This window comes from Pinus tabuliformis, chromosome 4_2 (assembly GCF_031772625.1).
Source record: "Pinus tabuliformis cultivar Carrire ecotype Pingquan chromosome 4_2, CPIR1, whole genome shotgun sequence".
In the NCBI taxonomy this organism is placed as follows: Eukaryota; Viridiplantae; Streptophyta; class Pinopsida; order Pinales; family Pinaceae; genus Pinus; species Pinus tabuliformis.
In genome coordinates this window covers 506,934,255-506,961,359 of record NC_142304.1, presented here as the reverse complement: position 1 = coordinate 506,961,359, position 27,105 = coordinate 506,934,255, and the positions used below count along the sequence as shown (strand labels likewise).

The 27,105-nt window shown below is 40.5% G+C and overlaps 1 protein-coding gene across 3 annotated transcripts in view; it reads right to left on the bottom strand.

Annotated features, from left to right (window-relative positions):
* TRANS11 (translocase 11) overlaps nt 1-27,105 on the bottom strand; it is a 361,659-nt gene that overhangs the window by 293,763 nt on the left and 40,791 nt on the right. For 2 of the 3 annotated variants that reach the window (XM_089428953.1, XM_089428952.1), the window contains exon 4: nt 392-451. The exons of the other annotated variant lie outside the window; for it this stretch is intronic. In XM_089428953.1, coding sequence (XP_089285079.1) covers nt 392-451 — 60 coding nt within the window. The remainder of the gene's footprint in view (nt 1-391; nt 452-27,105) is intronic. 3 annotated transcript variants of the gene reach the window in all.

The window sequence follows — 27,105 nt, the reverse complement described above, 5'->3', positions numbered from 1 at the left end:
AATATGGACACTACAAAAAGAATTGTCCTAAGCTTAAGAAGGACAACAATAACAAAAGGAAGAGGGAAGAAGCTCACATAACTCAAGAGATGAAAGAAGAAGGAAAGAAGCAAAAGAAGGAAGATCCTTCAGATCTCTACTATGACTAGGTCAAAATCTTTTCTTCTAGACTTCTTTCAAAGTTTTGAGTAGAATAGGAGCATGTAGGAATAAACTAAATTGCATGGCTAGAATCACCCTCTAGAATCTAGCAGCATAATGTACATAGAGTTCTAGACACTCATGTAGATGTAGCATTTATGATAAGAACAAAATGCATAAGTAGAAATATCTTCTAGAATATAGGAGCATGACAAATATAGCTCAAGATATTCATGTAGAAGAAGCATACCTAGTATAGGACCTCATATATGATGAAAGAAAATTGATCATGATAAGAATCTTAGAAAACCTACATCATCAAAAAGAAAGGAAACATTTGTAAGGTAAGGATCTTTAAGATCCTATGATAGAATCTTCAAAAGAAGGTTCATGGACCAAAGCAGATGTCTCATTGGGAATCCCATTCATGTGCTAAAACTAAAATAAAACATGAACTAAAGATAATTATGGCTACATTAACATATCATTACTACTCCTCATCCTCATCAGCAAATATAGAACAAGATGTTCGGTTAGCAGAAGAGGCTCATAGGGTTTCTAGAGAATTCTACTTTTTCATCTTCTAGAGAATTTTATGTGTGAGAAATGAGTGAATGAAGTGCCTTTTTAAAGAAAAGAAGAGACTCATAGGGTTTCTAGAGAATTTTATTTGTAAATTTTTTTGTTAAATTTAGCTAACAACCACATAATAATTGTTGTATTAGTGTATTAGGGTGTTGTATTAGTGTATTTGGGTGTTAGTAGGGGCCCACGCCCTTCTTCACTCCTTGAGCTGGCAGAAAGAGGTAAAAAAAATAATAATTTTTCTTTTCCATCGCCCAAAACTCGGCTTGTAGTGGCCAAAACGCCATTGGTCGTACCAGACGGCGTTTCGAAATCGTGAAACGTCGTACAATATGGCCGATGGCGTTTCGACCCCGTTTCAAAGTCGTTTCGGCGTTTCAGGCCATCCCCGATACCAGTACACCGCCTTTTTAGGCCTTTCCTGCAACATAGCCTTGGGGAGAGTTGTTTTGCTCTGGGAAGGTCTCAAAAAGGAAGATAGATTAGGGTTTCTACAGCAGTTGTTGGGACGAAGTTGCAGGTCAAGTAGCAATGTTGTTGCTAGCAGGTCGAAGTTGTAAGGAAGTTCAGTTTGGTGCAGATTGACGGACTTGAGGAAGGGCTGGCTTGGTACTGGGAGAAGGACTTGGTCTAAGGATTGGATCTTTATATCTCATGTGAAGAAGATTCTAAGAAGAGAAGAGTTTTCGGGTTTTCCCCTTGGAGGGGTTTTGCCCTGGCTGAAAGCCTATATCTGTGTCCTCTTTTGTTGTTACAGTTTCTTGATATTGTTTGATGAACAGATCTAACTAAAAAACCTAAAGAAAATAACTAAGATTCACAAGCAAGTATCAAGGTTAAGAAAACAAGTTATCATTGCTGCCACTTTACATTTTCTAACATGGTTTTGGAGCTAAGGTGAGCCACTTTACACTAGAAAGAATTGTTGATCAAGGGATAGGAAGCTCTCAAGGCATAAAAGAAGAATATTGTTTCTTGAAGGGATCTAGTCAAAGGCTCGTTGGTAGAAGACCCTTCTAATCTAAGGCTTTTACATTGAAGAAGATCAAAACTACATACATCTTATTAGAATAATACTATTTAGTGTTTAATGCTCATTCTTATTCGCTGTTGCTATTTTTATCTTTTTAGCAGTTTCTTAGATGAAACTGGTTGTTTCTATTTCCTAATAGAAACTTGATGTTTCTATTACTGTAAATATCTCTGTATTATTATTGAGCTTCATTTTGCTCATCAATTCAATTCATTCATTGGAAATCCATATGCGTGTTTCGTACTGTTTTATGGTATCAAAACCAGGTTATTTTTTTCGAAATAAATTTTTCATTGTTTGAAAAAATTTTGTGCTTCATTTCGAATTTGCTATCTTAAAGTCTGAAATTTTTTTTGGGCATCCTGGTTCCTGCTTGGCTCTCTGTGTGAGGGTTTGTGTGTGCGAAAGCATCTGGCCAGGGAAAATATCGGGCGTCTTCTGTACGAGTGTGGCCATTTGTTGCTCCAGTTTGACGGGCAAGACCGTTGGTGGAAAATCTATTCTCCACCTTCAGCCACATCATAAAGTCGCTATTTAAACATCTTGTTCTGTTTTGTTTGTGGTTCGGGCACGAGGGATTCGGCGACCGAGGTTCCATTCTCTGGAGCCGGCAGATCGAGATCCAGTGGGTGATTTAAAACTCCACGTAAACATTTATTGGCACCTGAAAAGCATATGGTTCCAGATCTGGGCAATAATCTTCAGTTTTGATATGGTTCGCTTCTGCAGCTGTGGATTGAGTTTGCAATTATAGACGTCATCAATTCATTGAGTCGCATTATTCGTGGCTGCAGCGTCAAATCAATTGGAGGTGCAAGCAAGGGATGTCAGCAGCAACTTGTGATTGAGTTAGAGCGATAGTCACACGGATTTCTGTAGTTGTCTACGATCAGATTGTTCGTGTTTGTGGATACGGGCCACACTTGTGTTTGTTCCAGCACGTAAGTGGACACCCATTCATACGCAACAACGTGTCTTGGCTGGCTAAGCAACACGTAGATTCTGTGCGTAGGCATAAGACAGTGCATTGATGCTTTCCAAATTTCCAGATTGTGGTAATAAAGTTGACACGGTGGAATTTCTAATATTAAGCAAGGTTTAATATTAAGCAGATTTGCCTTCTGTTTTGCGGAAATCCGAGTATATCATTTAGTAGCTTTTTCACTTCACGTATCGTTTGACAGAATCACCGCTTACAGTGCACTTTTGCGATGACTTGCGTAGCTTGAAATACCTGGAACTGCAGGACTTCCTCCACATGGTATATTTGTTTGTTTCAAAGATACGTCAGATGTTTTGTTTGTGACTCGCAGCTTCTTGAATTTGGTGTTAAGGTTGTTCACCCGCAGAGCTTTTCTTCTGATCAGATCGCTAAGAAACCAGGGACATATTGCTGAAGGCGGAATTAATTATTTTGGTTCTATTTTTCTTGCACCAACATCTGTTAGATTTTATCTGGATCCGCCGGCATTTGCAGTGAAATCTGTGCCAGACACCTTTATTGTTTTCCGTGTCTTGGGAAACGTGCAGATGTCTTCGCTAACCAATCTGATGCTAGAAGGCAATCAACACTTTAATGGCACCAATTATAACATCTGGAAACAGAGAATGTTGACCATTTTTTAATATAGGCATCTTGACCAGCTCGTTTTGAACAAAGAGCTTCGTCCCAGTATAGCTGGTACCGATCAGGATAAGTTTGATGATCGAAATTGAGAGGCTGTTATGCTTCTCAAACTTTCTGTGACTGATGATCAGTTACCGCAGATTCCTTCCGGCAAAACAGCTGCTGAAATTTGGCAACATCTGAAGGAATTGCATGAGACATCCGACAAGAGCAGAGCTTTCTTTCTCAAGAATCAGTTGTTCTCCATCATGATGGACGAACATATGTCTTTACAGGAACATCTTAACAAGATTAAAGACATTCGAGATCAGCTTGAAGCCATTGGTCGGACCATGGAGGAAGAAGATATGGTAGTCATCACTCTGAAAAGTCTACCAAAATCTTATGAGCACTTCATAGAAACACTCAACATTACCTCCACTAATGTTGATCTGAAGTTTCCGGAGCTATGCAACAAACTCATGCAGCAGGATCGTTGGAAACAACAGTTTGGTAGTGGTGCCTCATCAGCCTCCTCAGAAAATGCTTTTGCTGCCAAATATCAGTCCTCTCAGTCCTTTCAACAGAAAGGTTCTTCTCAGCCTTTTGATCCTGCTAGGAAGAAAAATGTGCAGTGTAATTACTGTCACAAATTCGACGACATGAAGAAAGATTTCCGATAGAGGATTGCTTCTAAACAGAAGAAACAAGGAGGGCCCCATCAAACAGCGAATGTTGCAGAACATTCCGAGCAGACAGAATCTGCCTTTTACGCCTTTATGGCTAAAAGGTCTTCAGATCATGTCCTGTCTTCAGCCTGGTACATTGACTCTGGTGCATCACGCCATTTCTCTCACAGGCGTGACTGGTTTATTGACTTCTCACCTTTCAGTGATTCAATAGTATTCGGCGGAGGTGAAGAGTACACAGTGATCGACAAAGGTACAGTTCGGATCCAGTCTGGTGGACGCACACTCATCTTCCTAAATGTGTACTATGTTCATGGTATGGAAATTAATCTGCTGTCTGTCAGCCAGATTATGAGGAACTCTCCTCAGCTTGATGTAGTGTTCAGTGCGCACAAGTGCTCCATTATCGACAGGGACACTAGTCTTACGGTTGTTGTTGGCCTAGAGGATCATGGTCTATACAGGCTTCTTGACACTGGTGATTCTCCAGAAGTGGCTCTAGCAGCTCGTGTTTCTCCCATCAGCACTCTGTGGCATCAGCGATATGGGCATCTAAACATGCAGTATCTCTCTCAGCTCTCTCGGGAGGGACTTGTGTCAGGGTTACCTGATATTCAGACTCAGCAGTTGGGAGTATGTGGCGCCTGTCAAGCTGGCAAGCAACATCGGTCTTCATTCAAGGATGGAGAATCTTGGCGCGCATCTAAGGTACTCCAGTTAATTCATGCTGATATTTGTGGTCCTATGAATACATCTTCTATTACTGGTTGCAAATATTTTTTGCTTATTGTAGATGATTTCAGTAGAAAGATGTGGGTGTATTTTCTAAAATATAAATCTGATGCATTTAGTACCTTTCAGAAGTTTAAAACCTTAGTTGAAAAAGAGTCTGGTTGTAATATCATGACTCTTAGGACAGATAACGGGGGGAATTTTGTTCTTCTGCTTTTTTCAACTTCTGTGATACTCATGCCATCAAACGCCAGTTAAATACACCCTACACTCCTCAGCAAAACAGTGTTGTCGAACGCCGCAACCGCACGTTGTAGAAATGGCTCGTTCCATGTTACAACACAGGAGTGTTCCAAACAAATTCTGGGCTGAAGCAGTATTTACTGTTTTTTATCTTCTTAACCGATCACCCACTCAGGCTATCAAAGGAAAGACTCCTGAAGAGGTTTGGTCTGGCCGTAAGCCTAAGATCAGTCACCTCAAATTCTTTGGCTCAGTTGCATATGTTTGGATTCCAGCTGCTAAGCGGTCTAAGTTGGATTCCAAAAGCCAGAAACTCATGATGACAGGGTACAGTGATCATCACAAGGCTTATAGGCTGATAGATATAGCCACTGGTCGTCTTAGCTTCAGTCGGGATGTAGTATTTGATGAAGACAGAGGATTCTTTCAGTCTTCTCCTTCTGAGCAGTGTTCTGAGGATCAGCCTCACAGTGTTCTTCTTCCAGTAGGTCCACCTGATGGGAGGGATGATGCAGCATCAATGTTTGATAATACACTACCTGAGCTTCCTCCGGAAAATAACCCTCCTCTTGCTGCCCCTATTGTTCTTGAGCCTTCTCCACCTCCTCCTGATATTGGTTCCTCTACTCTTCGGCCTAAATGGTGGGCTAAAACCATTGGTGATCTCCGGGATGATGAGCTCCTTGAAGGTAGAACTTCTAGACATAAGAGCAAACAGCAGTCTACAGTAAATTTTGCTCTTATGGCTAACCTACACAGTATTTTTGAGCCTCAAACCTATTCAGAGGCTAAGGGTACATCTGAGTGGGAACAGGCTATGGAAGCTGAATTCCAGAGTCTTCAGAAGAATCACACGTGGACCCTTTCTGATCTTCCTGCAGGGAAAAAGCCCATCAGCTGCAAATGGGTGTATAAAGTGAAATACAAAGCTGACGGAACCCTAGACAAGTATAAAGCTCGTCTTGTGGCTCGAGGGTTCTCACAGAAGGAAGGCATCGACTATGAGGAGACTTTTGCTCCTACAGCCAAGATGAGTACCATACGGCTTGTCCTTGCCCTAGCAGCTCAGTTCAATTGGAAAGTTCATCAGATGGATGTAAAGAGTGCTTTCCTAAATGGTGACTTACAGGAAGAAGTCTACATGACGCAGCCTCCAGGATTCAAGGTTGCCGGTCAAGAACAAAAAGTGTGTAGATTAGTTGAAACAAGCTCCTTGGGCTTGGTACATGAAAATTGATCAGTACTTGACAGATCATGGCTTTCAACGGAGCTCATTTGATGCAAACCTGTATATCAAGCATACTGGTGATGATATTTTGTTTGTGGTTGTCTATGTGGATGACCTTATCATTACTGGCAGCTCTGCACATTTGATCCATGGGATCAAACAAGACTTATGCAGCACCTTTGATATGACAGACTTGGGACTTCTTCATTACTGTTTGGGGGTTGAAGTCTGGCAGACTGAGAACAACATCTTTCTCTCTCAGTCCAAGTATGCCAAAAATCTTGTGGACAGATTCAAAATGCAGGATTGCAAACCGGCCACGACTCCTATGGAACCAGGGCTCAAACTTTTAGCGCAGTCATCCTCCCCCCTTGTGGATGAAACTTTATTCAGGCAATTAGTGGGCAGCCTCATCTACCTTACTGCCACTAGACCTGACATCAATTTTGCAGTGAGCTACATTTCCCGCTTCATGTCAACTCCTAAGGCTGATCATTGGATAGCAGCAAAGTGTGTGCTACGATATGTGCGTGGCACTCCTGATTATGGACTCCTATACACTCGAAGTTCCAATCCTATACTTAGTGGTTACACAGATTCTGACTGGGCCGGTTCGGTTGATGACCGTAAATCTACAGTTGGGTATGTGTTTAGTCTAGGATCCGGTGTTGTCACCTGGACTAGTAAGAAGCAGCAGGCAGTGGCTCTCTCCTCAACAGAAGCAGAGTATTGGGGAGCAGTTAAGGCATCTTGTGAGGCAGTTTGGCTTCGACGTATGCTTGCGGATATGCATGTTTCCCAAACAGGTCCTACTCCCTTGTTTTGTGATAATCAGGGAGTGCTCAAACTTGCCAAGAATCCAGTCTTTCATGAACGAACAAAGCATGTGGAAACCCATTGCCACTACATTCGCCAGCTTGTTGAAGACGGATCCATTCAGTTGCGATATGTTCCCACAACGGAGCAGCCCGCAGACATCTTCACCAAGCCTCTTGGTCCTAATAAGTTTGTAAAATTCAGAGGGTCTATTGGTGTTGTAAATAGATTGAGCATTAAGGGAGGGTATTAGAATAATACTATTTAGTGTTTAATGCTCATTCTTATTAGTTGTTGCTATTTTTATCTTTTTAGCAGTTTCTTAGATGAAACTGGTTGTTTCTATTTCCTAATAGAAACTTGATGTTTCTATTACTGTAAATATCTTTGTATTATTATTGAGCTTCATTTTGCTCATCAATTCAATTTCATTCATTGGAAATCCATATGCGTGTTTCATACTGTTTTACATCTCACAAGGAGGGTATTGATCCCGCAAAAAGGAAGTTTATTTGTAAGGCATCAATCTTGGAAGCTTTCGGTGGAGGAATCCTACAGAACATCCTTCAAGGGCATCATCAAGAACTCTCCAAAGATTTGAAGACATCAAGAAGGTTGGAGATATTATTCAAGTAAGTATCACATTATCTCATAATGGCTCAATCTTGAAGTCATGTAAGTTCTTTCTGCGAGGAGAGCAACAAGCTCATAAAGGCAGTAAACTATCTAGCATGGAAGAAGAGGATTGACTTGATACTCACTGAGCAAGATGTAATGGGATATGTTACTGGAGAAATTACTGAACCAGCAAAGGAAAGGACACAAGAACTAACAAAGTACAAGAAAGGGGAAGTAAGGACAGAAAGGATCATAGTGGAATCAATCAAGGATTCTCTTGTTCCATTTGTGGAAAACCTAAAGACATCCAAGGCCATGTATGACAAGCTAGTGAATTTGTACTCTGTAAATACAACAAGTCAAAAGATCGTTGCGGAACAAACTATATAGAATGAAGAAATCGAAGGATGAGAATATGGCATCCTTCCTCATGAGGGTCTCTCAATAAAGGGACCATTTACAAGGACTTGGGAGCCAATCACTGATTCATAAGTAACCATATGTGTGTTGAATGCATTGCCACCGGAATGGAGCAACTTTGCAACAAGTATATACTCCAAGAAAGATTCAACTCCATTTGATGAGTTGTGGGCACAATGCATATTGGAAGAATCAAGGATCAAGGTCAAAGATGACACTGAATCAGATGAGCAATCTCAAGCATTCCTAACCCGAGTCAAGAAAATGAAGAAAGGGAAGTTTGGCAAGTCCAAGAAGAAAGATATGTCCAAGGTGCAATGTTTTGGATGCAACGAATTTGGACACTTTAAGAGGGATTATCCAAACAAACAGAACAATAAAAGAAAGGAACGAAGTGAAGCTCATGTAGCCGAAGTAGTGGGAGAACCTTGAAAAGAAGGCAAAGAAGGAAGAGGTGAAGGATCTTTACTACTAAAGAAGGTCCTCTGACTTCTAGGTTCTCTATGAATGTTTTTCTTTTAATTGATATGTTATGCATAAGCATCATAGGATAGAAGCATATGATATTAGCATTATGTTGCTTGGTAGAAATCATCTAGGATAGAATGTTAGACCATTTTGCATATTGTTCATCCAGATATTATCTAACACTATGTTAGTGTTGATTTCGGTTAGCATAGGATGTGCTCTAGCCACGAAAATTGGTGGACAGGCTAAAGCCCATGAGATCTCCAATACCCATAAATGATTTGGGTAGATTCTAAACAGTTTGGCCGATATTAAAATAATTAATATTTTTAATGGAGTCCCTAAGTCTAAACTTAGGGATAATAAAATATTAATGTGAATTAATATAAAACTGTGTTAGAAGGGTCCAAAAGTCATGGATCAAGCCAGAGTTAATCTTAGCCGTTGATTAGGGACTTAATCTTGGCCGTTGAATTGTCAACGAGAAAAGTATAAGAGGAGGCTTGAGGGTCACTTGGAGAACACACCGAGTTGATCAAGATTTTCTGGGGCAGGGCTTGCTGAGGAAATCGAAGGAGTGATCAGAGATGCAGCTGAGGCAGTGAATACAAAAGCAAAGAGGCAGAGGGGGTACCGGGAGCATCAGCACAGAAGCCAGGAGAGAGGGACGCAGAGCTAGCTAGAGGCCACGCAGAGCCAGTCAGGGTCCACGCAGAGGCAACCAGGAACTGCGCAGTGCCAGAGAGAGCCAGCATGGGTGATGCGGAGGCTTTAGAGGTTGACACAGTGCCTCCAAAGGCTAACACAGGGCGAGTTGGGGTGACGTTGGGTTGACACTGGGCCAGAGAGGCTGATGCGGTCCCTAAAGGCAGATGTTAGAGACTTCCTGGGGCAGATTGGAGCTGAGAGCTGTGGGATTGTTCATCTGGGGTTTTAGCTGGAATATCTGTCTCCGACTGAGAGGTACTACTGCCGAGATCATTCTCTGTTGGGTGAGCCGGTTTGGCACCCAAATTGTATTCTGACCTACGCAGTGCCCAGTGATCTTTCTCAGTTAGGAAGGATTGACACTCGTGGCCAGGAGGTGTGGATTTTGCTAGTGCCAAGATTGCGCAGAGCCTAGAAGCTCTAACCTTCAGTAAGTTGCGGACTGAAGCTGGTGGGGTATTGTGGTTAGAACAGTACCTAACAGGGAAAGACCAAGGAGGAGGGAGTTGCTGTTGAGGATTTCTAGCCAAGAAATCCAGATCAGTGATGCAACTACACTAAGGATCAGAGTGGGGGCATCTCAACATTGGCAGAGGGGTTTCCAGGAGGGAAATTGAGGCTCAAAGGGAGTCACAACGAGAACTTCCAGAAGGGAAGTAGAGGAGCAGTGAAATGGCAGTGAACGGGGTAATAGACCAGGACAAACTGGACGAAGTCTCAAACTTCGTAGTCTGGAAGGCCAAAATCTTGTCCGTTCTAGATAGGAATCGTCTCAAGCACTTCGCCTTGAAGATGATAGCGATCCCAGTTGACCCGGTTGAGAACGACAAGTACGAGGAGGCAATGGCGAGGGCCAAGAGCATCATCCTTGACGGGGTCAAGGACCATCTAGTACCACATATTGCCGAAAAGGAAACGGAAAATGCAATGTGGGAGGCCCTGACGAAATTGTATCAACATACTTTCGTGCAAAGAAAGATGCTACCAGAAAATCAATTGCGGTCATACTAGATGCAGAAGGGAGAACAGATCGACACCTTCCTCTGTCGATTGAAGGAGATTCGGGATCAGTTAACTTCCATAGGGGCCACGCCGGATCAAAAATTGATGGTGAGGACAACCCTGAATGCAGTCTCAGAAGACTGGGAGGTGTTTGTCCAGAGCATACTAGGCAGGTCGACCCTTCCAGATTGGGAGGAACTGTGGATGGCTCTTCGCCAAGAAGAGATCAGAAGGTTGAACAAGGCGGGAAGCAACGACAAGGGGGTCAGAATCAAGGAGGAGGAAGAGGAGGATGTTGCCCTAGCATCTAAGGGAAAGCAGGAGAAACGAAAGAAGAAGGACCTTTCCAAGGTCAAATGATTCCACTGTGGGGCACTGGGTCACCATGCGAGCCAGTGTCCAAGGAAGAAGAGCAAGGGAGAGGCCTTCGAGGCCAAGGTTGCGCTAGCAAGGGCGAAGAAGGAAGTGGAGACAGATGATGACTGTGCCATGAGTGCTCACACGCCACTTGAGAGGAAGTGGGGAGACATCGAGTTGTAGTCAGACGGACTACAGGCGATGAGGGGCAGGATCCTCGAGGTACCCAGCCTCTTGGATTATACCTTGCTACGGGAGCCCCAAAGAGGAGTAGCAGTATTGGTGGATGTCAGTAGAGACGGATGCAGATGGAGCGACAGAGGGAGTTTCAACATCATGGGTGTCTCTAGCCTGACAGAGATGTCAGAGTTGGGAGATCAGTTACTTACTTCTCAGTAACTGAGTTACAGTGCAGCAGTTAGCAGTGGCAGTGCTATGGGCAGCACGACGCAGCATGATGAGAGGGGTTGTCGTATGGATGCAGCAGTGGCAGTGGCAGGGCCATGGGTAGCAGTACATGATGCAGCAGTACAGAGGATGTTGGGCAGGAAGCCTAGCATCAGCACCAGGACCGATGCCGGATGATCAAGGTGATGCTCAGTGAAGAGTATTACTAGAGCACAATCCTCGCTAAGAGGGAGTGTTGATTTGGGGTAGCATCGAATGTGCTCTAGCCACGAAAATTGGTGGAGAGGCTAAAGCACATGAGATCTCCAATACCAAGAAATAATTAATATTTTTAATGGAGTCCCTAAGTCTAAACCTAGGGAAAATAAAATATTAATGTGAATTAATATAAAATTGTGTTAGAAGGGTCCAAAAGTCATGGATCAATCCAGATTTAATCCTAGTCATTGATTAGGGAATTAATCTCGGCCGTTGAATTGTCAACGAGATAATTATAAGAGGAGGCTTGAGGGTCACTTGGAGAACACACCGAGTTGATCAAGAATTCGATTTTCTGGCGCAGGGCTTGCTGAGGAAATCGAAGGAGTGATCAGCGTTGCAGCTAAGGGGCAGTGAATACAGAAGCAGAGAGGCAGAGAGGGTACCGGGAGCATCAGCACAGAAGCCGGGAGAGAGGGGCGCAGAGCCAACTAGAGGCCACGCAGATCTAATCAGGGCCCACGCAGAGGTAGCCAAGAGCTGCGCAGTGCCAAAGAGAGCCAGCGTCGGTGATGCAGAGGCTCTAGAGGTTGATGCAGTGCCTCTAGAAGCTGACACAGTGCCTCCAGAGGCTGACACAGGGCGAGTTGGGGTGACGCTGGGCTGACACTAGGCCAGAGAGGCTGACGCAGTCCCTAGAGGCAGATGCTGGAGATTTCGTGGGGTAGATTAGAGCTGAGAGATGTGGGATTGTTCATCCGAGGTTTTAGCCGAAATATTTGTCTCCGACTAAGAGGTACTACTGCCGAGATCATTCTCTATTGGGTGAGCCATTTTGGCACCTAGATTGTATTCTGAAACTGCTTCATAATAAAACCCTCAGATAGCTGCACCGGTTTTCCCGCATTGGGTTTTTTTGGGGGACATTAGTCCAAAAATAACGGTGTCACTTGTGTGCTTGTTTTTCCTTCAGTTGATGATCTGTAGGTGTTGAGCTTGTACTTGTATTTATTTTCAGTGTTTACATGGTAAATAACTTGTTAATTAAACATAACAAGTAGGCAGAAATAAATCAGAAAGTACATGAAGGATTTCTAACAGTTAGACTTAGAAATTCCAACAGTTAGAGGTTGTCATCTTTCTTAAGGGGATCATTGTGATCTGGGAAGGACAATTATATTAAGAAGTCCTTGCAAAAAGCATTATGACAAGAATAGTGTGTATTCTATGTAATGTGGAAACATGTTGGTAAAGGGATGAAAGGTTGCAATGGGTCAGGATGAAAACCTTTTTGTATGGATAGTTAGATGATTGGATGAAAGCATAGGAATGTATGTTTAACTTTGGACAAAGATTCATATATATAAGAATCCGGTGAAAGAAAGTTGATTATGAAAGTTATGCTTAAGTATTTATGATGTTGAGAAAAATATAGGATTTGACTTACTATGTATAAAGAAATTAGGACTTTCTCTAGAATATGTATATGATAATTTTAACATCTAATATAATCTCTGAAAGAAAAAGTTGTAACTTGGTAATCAAGTTCAATCCTTGGGCACTCTGATGCAAGAAGGAAAGTTCAAGTGGAGATGGTCGATGAAGATGTTGATGATACGAGAAGGTCACCATGGTGAGGTAAGTCTATTTCATTTATGGTTTGGTTATTTGGTTAACATTTTATTTTGGCTACTTGGGAGAATGTTGCAAGAATACAGGATGACAGTTGAGGCAAGATCAACTAGAAGAGTATTGAGGGAAGCTCAATATCTGGTACCTGGCAACTATGAAGTCAAGATGAGTCCATCTTGGAATTGAAGAGGTAGTTGTACGAGGAGATAACCTGAAGGTCAAAGAAGATCACTTTCTTGAGGAAGCTATGATCAATTGGAAGTTTGGGAAGGCTCAATGCAATTCCTTCATATCGAAGAAGAAAGTGATGAGCAAGAGAGAAGACCTGGATCCTGTCACTAGAGAAGAGAGGGCTCCATGATACCTCGAAAGAAAGCAAGCTCGATATAAGAGATGTGAAGGAAAGAGGGAGCCATGTAGCTATGGAGAACTAGTAGTTGATACTCTGATGAAAACAAGCTATAAGTTGTTCACTTCCCCAGTCTAAAAGGAAGTCTGGAATCCCCTCTAGTTTTAAGATGGAGCAAAAGGAGTCTCCTTGAATAAGGAGCAAGGATCTATTCTCAAGGGATGTCATCTCAGTTTGAAAGGGAGTGAGATTTGATATCACATGTGCATTCTTCTCTTTAGGTGATGGAGGATTGGGTAAGCATTTGTGATTTCCTTAAGGATAGACCATTCAAGAAAGGAAAGGACAGTGATACTCCTTGAGGATTTGAATCCAAAGAGGTAGCAGTCCCGGGGACCCACACTCTTTGAGGATAGGCCAGGAATCCAAGAGAAAAGTGGTCGAAGAGGACCAATATTCTTTGAGGACTCAGGGATGGAGATCCAAGATTAGAATAGTCCTAAAATGACATACCTTGTGGACATCCAGATGGGGTATGTACCTTAGAGAGGTAGTGTGGTATCACACATAAAGCCTCCCAGCATAATGCTCTTGAATTAAAGAAGAGCTTGTCCAGTTAGGCCTCAGGGATAGCGTTAGTCATGATGATGATGCTTACAGTATGGCTTATCAATTTGAATCTTCTTGAGAACTCTTCAATTTGAGATATGATGTTGTATTAGTTGTACAATTATGAATACCTCCCTAGTTAAGAGGGATTTTTGAGAAATGTAACTAGTTTCGGTCTTCATAATTGTTGTACTCATTTCTTGTGTAACAAACAAGAAAAGAAGAAAGAAAAATATTATTATTAAAGCATGGGTTTCATGCTCATTATTAATGGTATTCTAGGTAAAAGTATGTTCTTTGTGCTTCTAGGGTTTCTTAAGTCATAGGATTTATTGTCATGAGACAATGGAGTCAACATCATATTTATAGGACCCTTCCAAGCAATTTGTAATTGTAAAAAGAATTATTTTTGAGTCTAGAAAGTCTAGGAATCTCCAAGAGTACATGTCAGCCCTGGGATCATCAAGTCGGCCTAAAGCAGGGAATTCAACTCCTTGAGAAGGCTATAAAAGGAAGCAGTTTGATCTATTAAGGAAAGAGTTCAATATGTAGCTGGGAAGTTGGGATAAGACGAGAAAAAGTCTAGGAGAAGTTGGGAGGAAGAAATTTGTTATTTATGCGCTCTATCTCTCTCACACGCGCGAAGAAGCTAGGGTTTCAGCAACCAAAAAGAGGCCAAAGTTGCAGGTCCAAATTGCTGGGGAGCGAAGTTGTTGCTAGGGAACAAAATTGCAGGAACAAGTTGTTGGATAGAGCAAAATCCTTCTCTTGACCTAGTTGACCTGGGGGAGAGTTTTTTTGCTCCAGGAAGGTCTCAAAAAGGAAGATAGATTAGAAATTCTACAGTAGTTGTTGGGACGAAGTAGTTGGGTCAAAGTTGCAGGTCGAGTAGCAATGTTGTTGTTGGTAGGTCGAAGTTGCAAGGAAGAGAAGTTTGGTGCAGATTGAAGAAGGACTTGAGGAAGGGTTGGCTTGGTACTGGGAGAAGGACTTGGTCTAGGGATTGGGTCTTTGTATCTCATTTGAAGCAGATTCTAAGAAGAGAAGAGTTTTCGGGTTTTCCCCTTGGAGGGGTTTTGCCCTGGCTAAGAGCCTATATTTGTGTCCTCTTTTGTTGTTAGTTTCTTGATATTGTTTGATGAACAGATCTAACTAAAGAACATAAAAAAGATAACTAAGATTCACAAGCAAGTATCAATGTTAAGAAAATAAGTTATAATCGTTGCCACTTTACATTTTCTAACAATTTGGCCTCTTTTAGGGCACGGGTTAAGCCTAGAATTCTAGCACAACTCCACAGGACTCTCTGCCCACCTAGCACACTAGGTTGAGGCTAGTTAAGCCTCTTTTCAAGACTCGGCCCTTTCCCCAATACACAGAACTAATACGCTGACCTTTCTCAAATTTTCATAGGCTGAACTTGGCCTAGACAGACCTTTGTTAAGGCACAGTTCTCCTCCTAAATCCAGCATGTACAAAGCCCTAACTAAGGCACAAAAAACACAGAAAGACTCGACCTTCTTCCAAACAAATTAGACCACGAACTGCTTCTATATTTCTTCCTGTGAATCCTCTGAAGTTCTATGTCTTCTCTTGGGCTAGAATGCTTCTTAAGATGAGTTACTATTATGTTTTGGCCCTGCCCTCGGCCCTTTTTCCGATCTTTGTTCACTTGGCCTCTTCAAACACAACAGGACAATGGAAAGACTTCCACATTGGCCTTAGACCAAGATTTCAAACCCTTGGCCTTACTCTTCACCCCTCAGTGCCCTTGCTCCCTAGACGGCCTTCTTAGAACAAGATTATCTTGGCCTCCTTCAGCAAAACTCGGCCTTCCTAGGGCATTCTTGGCACAATAGAGGCCACATCTCTCTTGCACACAATGTGTGAGACCTCACCTTAGGCCTCCTCAATTTATCCTTTTCCTTGGGTCCCTTAGGAAACCTTTAGATCTAAGTTTTTAGCCTCTTGACCCTTAGAATAAATAATTATTTCTCTTTTGGTCCTACACCCACAGTTTGGGTCCAAAAAAACCCACTTTTGGGTAAATCGCCCAACCAACTACTTTTTAGTGGGTTGTCCTCTCTTGGAAATACCTTTCGAGCTACCCAAAATCTAATACAAATTGTTTGTATTTCCATGGGATAAGACACTTACCCCTTATATATTGAACAATTCCTAGAACAAAATGTATTTCCTAGACCATAAATTAGAGATAGGCAAAAAATGGTGGATAACTTATGGAAAAGTAAGGGGAAATGTCATGTAATGATCCTCAAAGTCATATACAATAATAAAGGTATTTTTTGTTTATTGGTCCAACTAGTTTTCAAGAGTTAGGAATCTTCATTATTCGTGTCTACAATCCCTTAAGAGGGAGCATTGCTTAGAGCTACCAACTCTGCACTTTATTTATTTCCCCTTTTTTTCATTTTTCTTTAATTTCATTCATCAAGTCCCTTTTCTTTAGATATTCATAGACAAACATAGGATATAGGGGTGCAGGTCTTTTTAATGAGGTGGCATAGCTCTAGCTTTATTATTGTTTGACTTTCATTTTCCATGCTCTTCACCTCTAGCCTTTTTTGGCTTTTTTTTTATGTAGGCTTACATTATTCTTCATTCTTTCTTGATTAGACCTTGTTGCATGATACTTGATAAGTCAAATGTGAATGGGGAATTGCCTTTTTTATGAATGAAACAAAAGTGGAAAAAAGGAAAATGGGAAGTGTTAAGTATGGCTATGATATGAGGCACGCTAAGTTAACGAGATCACTAGTAGTATGATTAAGCTAATGTTTTGTCGACACTTATTTAGATATTAATGTCCCGCATGGTACTACAAACCACAAAGTAAAATTGCAAGTGTTATGAAGTGTTATTAGATTACACTTTGGTTTTTCCACATTCATGGCAAGTTATATCAACACAACTAAGTATCAAACTCATACATTGGGAATATGACCATGGGTAAAGAAAGCTTAGTACATTTGCCAATTGAGGAATGAGGCTAGAGAGAGTTGACAGACCATGGTTGAGGCATCTAATAGTGATGGAAGCACAATAACTAAGAGAGAACAAGGTGAATATCTCTATTTGACTAGTATGAGTAAGGGACCTCATAAGCACTAGAATATACCACATCGGTTGATTGGGTGGCTTTCAGATTTTTACTCGTTAAGGGGCAACACTTTGCATGCCATACTTCCCTAGTCTATTATGCATCCTTCACCACACTATTCTATCTAATGGCTTATGCCTTCTTCTATGCATCACCATATCCTATGCCCACAACTTCCTTCTACAAAATCTCATCTCTCATGCACTACTCCTCTGCTTAAGCATATTTCTTAAAGAAATTTGCCCAAAACTTTGTGTTGCACACATTCATCCTTTGTATCACTCCCTTCTATGCACTACCCATCCTTCACCTATAGCTTCTTATTGTACATGTGCACATCTCAACTTGTGCACTATGTTGTGCAACTCTTTCTTGCTTTTATGCAACCATCTATGTATAACATCACTATGCATAACATCAGCTTTCTAAAAATCAAATGACCAGTTGTCAAGCCCTAGCAAAGCCATTAATAAACAGTCACAGACCTTGTGATAAGTGGGAAAGGCCATTCATTACCACCATGCACTAGCTAATCTGGTAGGACAAGCAATAATGAGCTTAATTTTGAGGGAAGGGATGCATTCCAAAACTGGGTATCATGAAGACATGTGCCTCATAAAGGACATAACCAATCATTATATGCTCATGGCTACAAGTTTGATGAAGGTGGTTTATACAATTTTACTTCTATAACAATAGGACAAGCATTAGTGTTGCACCACAAGCCAACTTTGCCATCAAAGGTTTGGCCACCTTAACTATTAAATCCCTATAAAAAAGTTAAATATGGTTCATGGTTTTGCATTTTGTTTAGCAACAAGAAAGTATGTGTCAAGATATTATTGTAGGCAAGCAGCACAAAGAAAATATTTCTAAAGAAAGTGAATGAAGAGCAAACATGTTAAAATTGGCAACGAGGGCCAAACTCCATGTGGATCTTCTTATTTATGGCAGCTGATATTTTTCTTGGATTCCTCTCATCGAGAGGTCTAGGATTGATCTAAAGATCATCCGATTCCGACATGTATTCATGGAGATATGAATTTATTTGTGTTATGTGACAATTCGTCAAGGTCAGCCAACAACCAAATTACCCCCACTTATCATTAATGTTTTATTATAAATAGAAGAGGTCTTCAAGTCGTTTTGATACACAGTTCTCCTAAGATCTCTCTCAACTTGTTTTGGGTTTTGGTGGTTAGAGAGATCAAGAGGGAGAAGCCCTAGACACAGGAGGAAAGGAGACTAAGGGAGCTGCCCTAGAGGAGATGCCCTAGCCCTAGCCCTAGACGCAGTCAAAAGGAGAAGGCTCTACGCAGGTTTATATGCAGTCAAGAGGAGGCTCTTCTAGCAGCAAGGAGAGGGTTTCTATAGCTGTCAATGGAAGCCCTAGATGTTGTCAAAGAGAAGTCTAAATCGCAGTCAATGAAGTATCCCCTAGCCGCGGTTATGGAGGAGTCTTATCACAGTAAAGAGAAGCTCCTACACTGTCCTAAAAGAGGCTTCTATAATGCAGCAAAGAGAGGCTTTAACGCTGTCCAAGATCACTGTTTCAGGAAGCCCTAATGATGACCTAAACACAGTCCTAAAGGAGGAGACACAACCGTTGTCTTAGAAGTGCCCTTATGCCCTAAACGCAAGCCTTACTAGAGGCTTAATCAACTGCCCTTATATGCTGTTTAAGGAGGCTCTTATAACGCAATCCCTTGTGCCCTAAACGCAGGTCAAGTAACGCAGCAACAACTGCCCTATTCTGCTGTCAAGAAGACACATGCGCAGGTTAGAAAGGCTCCTTATTGCTGTCACAAAAAGGCCTTATAGAGAGCCCTCCTGACCGCAGTTTGTGAGGCCCTAATCAGAAGGTTGAACCTAGTATTACAGCATGAAGGATCTGTGTTGATTTGCTGTAGGTGACAACGTGTTCTATCAAGGCTGTTTGGGCACATTAGTATTGTTTTTGAGCTTGACTTGAAGGGCAGAAGAAGCCGCTGAGAGGAGGAACAAGAGACTGTAGCTTAAGGACTATGTTACCAGGATTCGGATACGGATACGGATCCGGATCCGGATCCGCTAGTTTTTTGAAAATCCAAGATCCGGATACGGCAAGGATACGTCACGTACAAAAAAATAAAATATAATAATATTTTTAAAATTTTAAAAAACACTTTAGAGTTCAAAAATCAAATACTCCATTGAACCATCAAACACTTTTAGAACCGAAACCATTAGATATATTATGAATAGGAAGATTGAAACACTGAAATGATGCATCATCCGTCATACAAAGTAACAAAAAGGATCATAATATCATAAATGATAATAGTAAATACATTTACATATCTTCAAATGGATCTCTATCTTCTGCATATTGCAACTCTACATCATGAATAGATGATGGGGGTCCTGGAATGTAGGAAGTTGCATCAATAGACTGGACTGGTGGTGGAACAATATACTCAAGTAGGTTGAGGTGAGTCATGGCATTTAGTGTCAGTTTCAAGTCAGAGATCTCAGGCTCCACATCCCACATCCTGTTCGGACCTTTTTTATACTCTGGTTCAACATGTGATAGAAAACGGAGGTTGGAATGAACATAAACAAGATCCTCAGCCTTTGACGCTCCCAGCCTATTTCGCTTCACTGAATGGATGAAGCCATATGTACTCCAATTCCTCTCAGCTGATGAGGAACTAGCAACTTGTGATAATAACTTGGTGGCTAAAGTAGAGAAATGAATGCTATCCCCACCATGGAAGCCCCACCAAGTAATAGGATCAAGATGTCATCGATCATCCATAGCTACTGGATCTGAAAAGCTACCTGTACACTGTACAAACCCTCCAAATTCTTGGCGGACTTCCATTGCAACTCCCATATCTCTATAAATTTTCCTCAAAGTTGTTTTGTATCCTTGTACCACTTCAGAATCCTTGTTTGGTGTTGTTCTACCTGGTAAAGACAAAACTTTGGAATGATAGCATTTAGGGTGCAATGCATATGCCAGAAGGTGTAATGGTGTGGTCATTTTGTTCCACCTTTCTATAACTATGTCCTTCACTAAATAATAGAATGTTTCATCAAGGTCATTTTCACTTGCCCTGATAATTTCCCTTATCCTCTCTAACATACTATCAATGTTTTCATAAACTTCCCCCAAGCAAGGTGTATCTGTATCAAATACCCTGATCAAGGTCAAGATTGGTTCAGTGAACCGTAGAAGATATTGGACCTTGTCCCACCATGCATCATCAAAAATGATGGACTTGATTTTTTGCCCTCTATCAGAAGTGGAAGTCCTCCATGATTCCCAAAGAGGGTCAATGACCATTGCTTGTAATGCTTGTCTCACCTCCACAAGCCTCTTTATGACAAGAGTGTGGGAGGCAAAACGAGTTTCAGCAACCTACAAGTTTCAAAAAGTACAAAAGTCAAATCTCAAATTGAAATGAGAAATCATATATAAATTTGCAATTAAAAGAATTTCCAATACAAATAATATTGATTAAAAGAAAATACCTTTAGTAGCTCCAACTTTGCAAAACCTCTATAAATGGCCTGGGACATTGAATGATTGGTTATGAACATTTGGATTTCCTTTGCTGCTACATATATTTCATTAATCCATTCAATCTCACCAATCTTGGCAAGCATAAGGTTCAGTGAATGTACTGCACATGGAGTCCAAAAGATGTGATCATATTGACTCTCCACAATCAAACCTGCAGCTTTACAAACTTGTGCATTGTCCGTAATGACTTGGACAACATTATGTGGCCCCACACTTTCTATTGCCTCAATAAGAATTGTGGATATGAAAGATGCATCTTTCTCTATTCCACTGCAATCAACAGCCTTCAAAAACATTGCCCCTTGGGGGCATACTGCAACAACGTTAATTAATGGATGGTTTCTTTGATCTCTCCATCCATCAGAAATGATGGACACCCCTGTTTCTGCCCATGTATCCCGGATTGACTGTAGTTGTCTATCCACAGATTGTCTTTCTGATGCCAACAAAGTAGTGCGAACCTTTTCATATCCAGGGCTTTTGTACCCTTTCGGCGCTTTATTCACTGCTTTAATCATTTGTTGCCAATAAGGGGAATGCACCAAATTGAATGCTAGCCCATTTGCATAGATGCAGCGAGCTACATGTTCATCAGCTATCTCTCTACCTTGATTATTGAATGATGCTTCAAGAGGGCCTAGAGTAAGCCTTTTATTAGTTGTGGCAGTAGGCCTAGATGGCAATGGAGGCCTAGTTGTAGAGCTTTGCACAGAGTATTTTCCTTTAGCATGTTTCCTATCAGCAATGTCTTGCAAAGATGCATAGAATTGCATTTTTCCAAGACTCAAACCTCTGCCAAGTTTGCCATTTGCATCTTTTGGTCCGGTGCATACTTGCACCCCTGTGTTAGTTTGACCAGTGAGATGGGCCTTCACTCTAGTATATAAGCCATTTTTTATATCTTGGCATTCATTGCACTTCCATTTAAATGAACCACCTCCGGGATTTTTTCCAATAATCTCCACATACTGCCATAGAGGAGATTTTGGGTCTGTCTTGATGATTTCCCCTTCACTCTGCTCGCGCTGTGATGGCTCCATAATGATATATAGATTACGTTACTCACAACTGCATATAAAATTCAAAATATAATGTATTAAAATTTAATAATTATCCATACACAATTTGAATTAAATAACTAAAATATATATATCAATAGACAAAAACTAAAATATATATGAGATTTTAAAAAATTAAATATTCATTTGAAAGCTACATATATATATCAAACTGATAGTGATAATTTATAAACGCTGATAATTTATCAAACTGATAGTAATAAATTAATAATTTATAAACGCTGATAATATTATATATACGGTTCCACCAACACCTCCTATGGTCTCTGAGCTAATCGGATGGAAGGGCAGCTCACAAATTGCAACCTTCAAGAGCAAACTCCTCGATTGTTAATTCATGATCTAATTAATGAAATATATGAACAAATAAATGTTATTCAATGTGTATTTATCTACTAGTTTCAATCATTCTGTACAATATGAAACTTTTGCCAAACTACAAAATCAATGTAAACAAACAACAAAAATATTGTTTATTCATTAAAAACATATTGCTAAAGCTTATTAGAGTAAATACAAAGGCCAGTTCGATATGCCCAATGTGTCATCCAGAAGAGATGTAAATTAAAGCCACAAATCAACCAATACTAAAAATAGAAGTCCACGTTAATAAAATCAATAAAAATTGGAAAAATAAATTACTCCATACACAAAGTACTCCATAATATTTTTATTTATGTAAATGTGCCTGTTGACCTCTACCGGTCAACTACCCATGCAGTACACCCCCTTTTTCTTTGCAAGAAAGGGGCAGCACCTGATCAGCGTGTCCGTGCCATCCAGCAGTCATCAGCAGCTTGATCAATCTAATTGTAAACCCAGTCTGCATGTATTAATTGTAAATAATCTTAGCAGACATGAGTCGTGTATGTGTATTGCCTAGGTGGACCTAACTTTCTAGTGGTAATCTACGTCCCGGAAGGTTTTTCGTCTCACCGATCCATGGATCGGCAGAGTTTTCCTTCAAACCTGACCCCAAAGCCGGGATGGATTTTGTCATTAGAACTTTAGGAGAATCCTAGTGTGTTGATCTGCTAGATTATAGTTGTGTCGCAGAACTAGGTGTTTTGTGAGGGTCTGTATTAAGTGGGTTTGTCCCCTTGAGATGTAAATTGTAAAAAGTCATCATGAAATGTGTCTTGAGGGTTGAAAATGTTTTAAATCCCCTCGTGAGTCCTAAGTCTTAGGTCCTAGGTGATGTTTCCGAAGGCTTAGTTCGATGATCCATTTAAAAAATGAAATAAAATAATAAAATAAATAAAAATTAAGAAATTAAGAAATTTAAAAAATGAAATAAAATAATAAATAATAAAAAATTTAAAAATTTAAAAAAAAATTAAAAATGAAATAAATAATAAAATAATAAAAAATTTAAAAAATGAAATAAAATAATAAATAATAAAAAAATTTAAAATTTTAAAATTTTAAAAATGAAATAAATAAAAAAATAATAAAAAATTAAAAAAATAAAGCAAAAACCCTAACTAATAAAATAATAATATTTTAAGTGAATAAATCGACGGATGAGATCAAGAGATGTCTTGATCCTCATCAACGGTCGAGATCATTTCTACATGGATCATTCGAACTAGCCGTTGGGATCATTTCCTTTATATAGGGTCTTAGGTGGTCATTTCAGATTCATTCGATCTGTGAGTCAGTACTGAAAAAGCTCTCTTGTAATCTGATTTCTGGTTAATAAAAGAAGACTTTGGGGTCCAAATCTTGCTGGTGTTACTCTCTGGAATTGCTGTGAGATGCTTATTTTTCTGCATATTTCAGTTTTCAGCCATTAATAATAGCTTGTTTTCAGAGTATTGTGAGCACAGGTATCTTGTTCACTTGCTAGGGTTTGAGTGTTGTTAGGGTTTCTGAAATAATGGCAGGTATCTCCATTATTTCCTGAGATCTAGCAGCATTCTTTCTCTCTTTATTGATGGTTGCTTGAGATGTGCAGGAGATCTTTAGGTGAAGGATATTGGTGGGCGTTTGGGGAAGTTCTAGGCTGAACCAGCCGACTCCCACAGGCTTTTCTTTGCAGAGCCTAGCTGATTTTGGCCCTGGGTTAATCATTTGAATTTATTTTTCTGGTTTGCATGAGAGATTCCTGAGTCTGTTCACAGGTTATCGTTTGCCGTCCAGGGTTTTGCAGATCTAGAAAAAAAAAAAAAAAAAAAAAAAAAATTGCTGCTCAGGGACTCCTCAGACAAAAAAGAGCACAATTGTTCTACTGATCTTCACTGCGTCCAGCGTATGTTGGGCATTTTTTTGGGAGAGATTTTAAATTAAAAAAAAAAAAAGTCAGCAGAGCCTCTGTCAACGCATCCCGTTCAGGAAAGAAGATCCGATCTTAATAGAACTCATTCAACGCAGCATCCTCAGGGCCTATCGTTTCCCTGGGCAGCGAAATTTGGTGACCTTGTTTCTCAAAAATTCGATTTGGATCGTACATAGACGCGCTCACACCATACGCCTCTCACGCTGTCACTGCCTGTCGAAATATTGTTCATGCGTTGAAACAGGACCACGATTTTTCTGGGCACTGATATTACCCTGCAGCATTTTATTAAACCTCTACGATTTACAGCTGAAGCTCTCTGTCATTTTCGTCCCCGGGCCAGCGTAAGTCTCCACGCCGTTGTATCTATGCGTCCTCTGTCCGCCGTCAAAGAGGATACTCAAGCAAACTGCACGTTAGAGCAGCAAGGACGTGGGTATTGCACTGCCAGTCCGCATCGTTGTCCTGCCATCAGCTCCAGTTCAAGCAACGTGTATTGAGGGGCGTATGTCTGCCACCGAGAAGATTGTATGCGGTTTGTGTTACTCTGAAACCTTTCTTTGCCTGCGCACGAAGAGCCATTCCCAGTTTTACACGATCGCATTTTGATTTCGAATTTTTCAGGTATGCGGTATATCGTTCTTGGGCCCTCAGCTGAACGTTTGACTTATGTTTTAATCGCACTATAGTTTAGAGCTTCAACTAATTTGAGTTTTCTTTTTTTTTTAGTTGTTATATAGTTAGACTTTAGGTTTTTATATAGGTTTTGATTTCATTTAGTTATAAATTCAAATCTTATAAAAGGGGTTAAGCGTAGGTTTTTCATTTAGAATTTCGATTTGAGTTTTGTTATCATTTGTATTTTAAATGAACTTTAAATATAAAATAAAAAAGGGGAAGGGCAGCGTAATTTTTAGTTAGGTTTTGATTTCAGGTTTTGTCTTTTTAATCTTAGGTTGTGTTAGGTTAGCTTTATGCGGTTTAGATTTTTGATGTTAGAATTTTAGATTTTAATTTTAATTAGATTTTAATAGATTCTTTACTTTTTAGTTGAGATTTAATTTTTATTAGGATTTTAAAATTTTATAATTTTTTTTTTTTTTTTTATTTTCTTATTTAAATTTTCTAAAAAAAAAAAAAATTGAAAAAATATAAAAAATTGGAAATTTTTTTTTTTTTTTTTTTTTTTTTTTTTGGATCCAGTTTCAGTTGTCTGTCATGTTATATCTTTCATGCTGAATTTTCAAGTCGAGATGCGAAGTTGATATCTGGTTAATGGTTTATGATTCGTGGTGGTTTAAAGCATTTTCAGTTTCTGGATATCGTTCTGGTCATCGTGATTTAGCTGATACCTTTTGATGACAAATGATTGTTGTTCACGGCTTATATTTCTATATCATTTAACAAGTAATCATTTTAATAACAATCTTATAAGGCACTGGTCTGCTCAATTAATCAAATCATTTTAGTGCTTATCTTTATCGTGTCTCGTGTCTCCCAACCAACTGGTCGACAGTTGGTCTTCATCATCTCACAGGGTCTACCCCCCTTAGCCGCGGGAGACAGGCTTAAACGGAGGGATCGGGGATCAGAGTGACAGCCCCCGGTCTGAGGGTTGTCGTGTCAATCCGCGCGACAACAGTGCCCATCCCCAAGGTCCAGTGGTTCCCTCAAATCAAACAAGCATCATCGTTGTCCAAACCAATAAACGCTCCCGTGGGTAAACTACTAAACGCAGATAATAATAATATATATCTTATAAAATCTATGGGTAAAGTTGTAAACGCTGATAATTAAAAAAAAATTAACGCGGCTGTGGTAAACCGTAACAATGCTGATAAATTATAACTATGGTTATATCGCAGTCCTGGTAATAACCCTCGAACTGTCGCTTGGAACCCTCGAACTGCTACAGGGAGGTTTTAATATTTTATTGTTCTGGTAAAAACAATGCGGCTGTGGTTATATAAAAACAATGCGGCACATTCCAATGGCGATAACATTAAAAACTTAAAATACCTTGCGCGGTTTTTTGGTCCAGCCGACACACTTTGAAACTTGAACTTGAACGCTGGGCCCCCTGAAGCTAAACGCCAAAAAACTCAAAGCTAAACGCCAAACGCTTCTGTTCCGCTGTTCTGTTCTGTTCCGCCTGTTGGGTGCACTGCCGACCAAAGGGGGACCACCTAACTTTAACGCATACAGCAAAGCAAAAACCCTAAACTCCAACGCATACAACGATTTTACTTTTTCACTTTTTCGGGTTTCAGAATTTAGGCAAAAGTTATGCGGGTTCCGGCATTCTACTAGGCATACGTTTCTGGCAAGGAGGAGCCGTTTCCAAAAACTGCCATCCGCCACGTGCCGTATTTTCCACGTATTTCTCCGTATCCGGATCCGGATCAGATCCGAGGATACGAAGATCTGTGACCATCGACTGCCGGATCCGGTAACGTAGCTTAAGGGCTGATTGAGACACTAATCAAAGGGACCTAAGTCTCAGCCCACTGCTGGGCTAGGCCGCAGGCCATAGCCAGCAGTTGTAAGTATTTAAAGTGTTGTGTTAAGAAGGATAGCAACCCCTCAGGCAACTGACAGTTGGAGCAAATGTGTGAAGGCAAGCCTCAGTCAATAGGTGGACTATGGGATTTGTTTAGAGTGCTGTAGCACACAACGTTTTGCATCAGTCCTTGCAGCATATGAAAGGTGTCAGATAAGCAGCCTTGTCATGATCAATGAAGAAGCAAAGGAAGGAGAGCCTTATTGAAGGACAGCCTCAGTATTCTGGGTAATTGGTTGAGTTGTGCTAGGCATATCTTCAGTCTTTGTCATCAGATCTACAACCTCATTGTGTCATCTTCATGGAGAAGATCTCTGATGTCTGATCTCTTATTTTGGCAAGTCAAAGTGTTGACTTCAAATGTATTTGTACTATCTCTCTCTGCTGAACTATGAAGAATATAAAAAGAATTGATCAAGACAGTGTTGCGAAAATCGCAATATTATCGCGATAATATCGGAAAATCACGATTTTTTGAGTTTGGCGATATTATCGCCCGATTTTTACATTAAGTTTTTTCGCAAAAAATCGCGATAACTTGATGAGGAGGAGGAGGTGACACAACCTACCCAGGCTACCCCTGTCACCACTAGAGGACGTGATCTACCTCCTGTAGCTCCTAGTTCAGCAGCTTCTAGAGCACAGCTGAGTCCACTG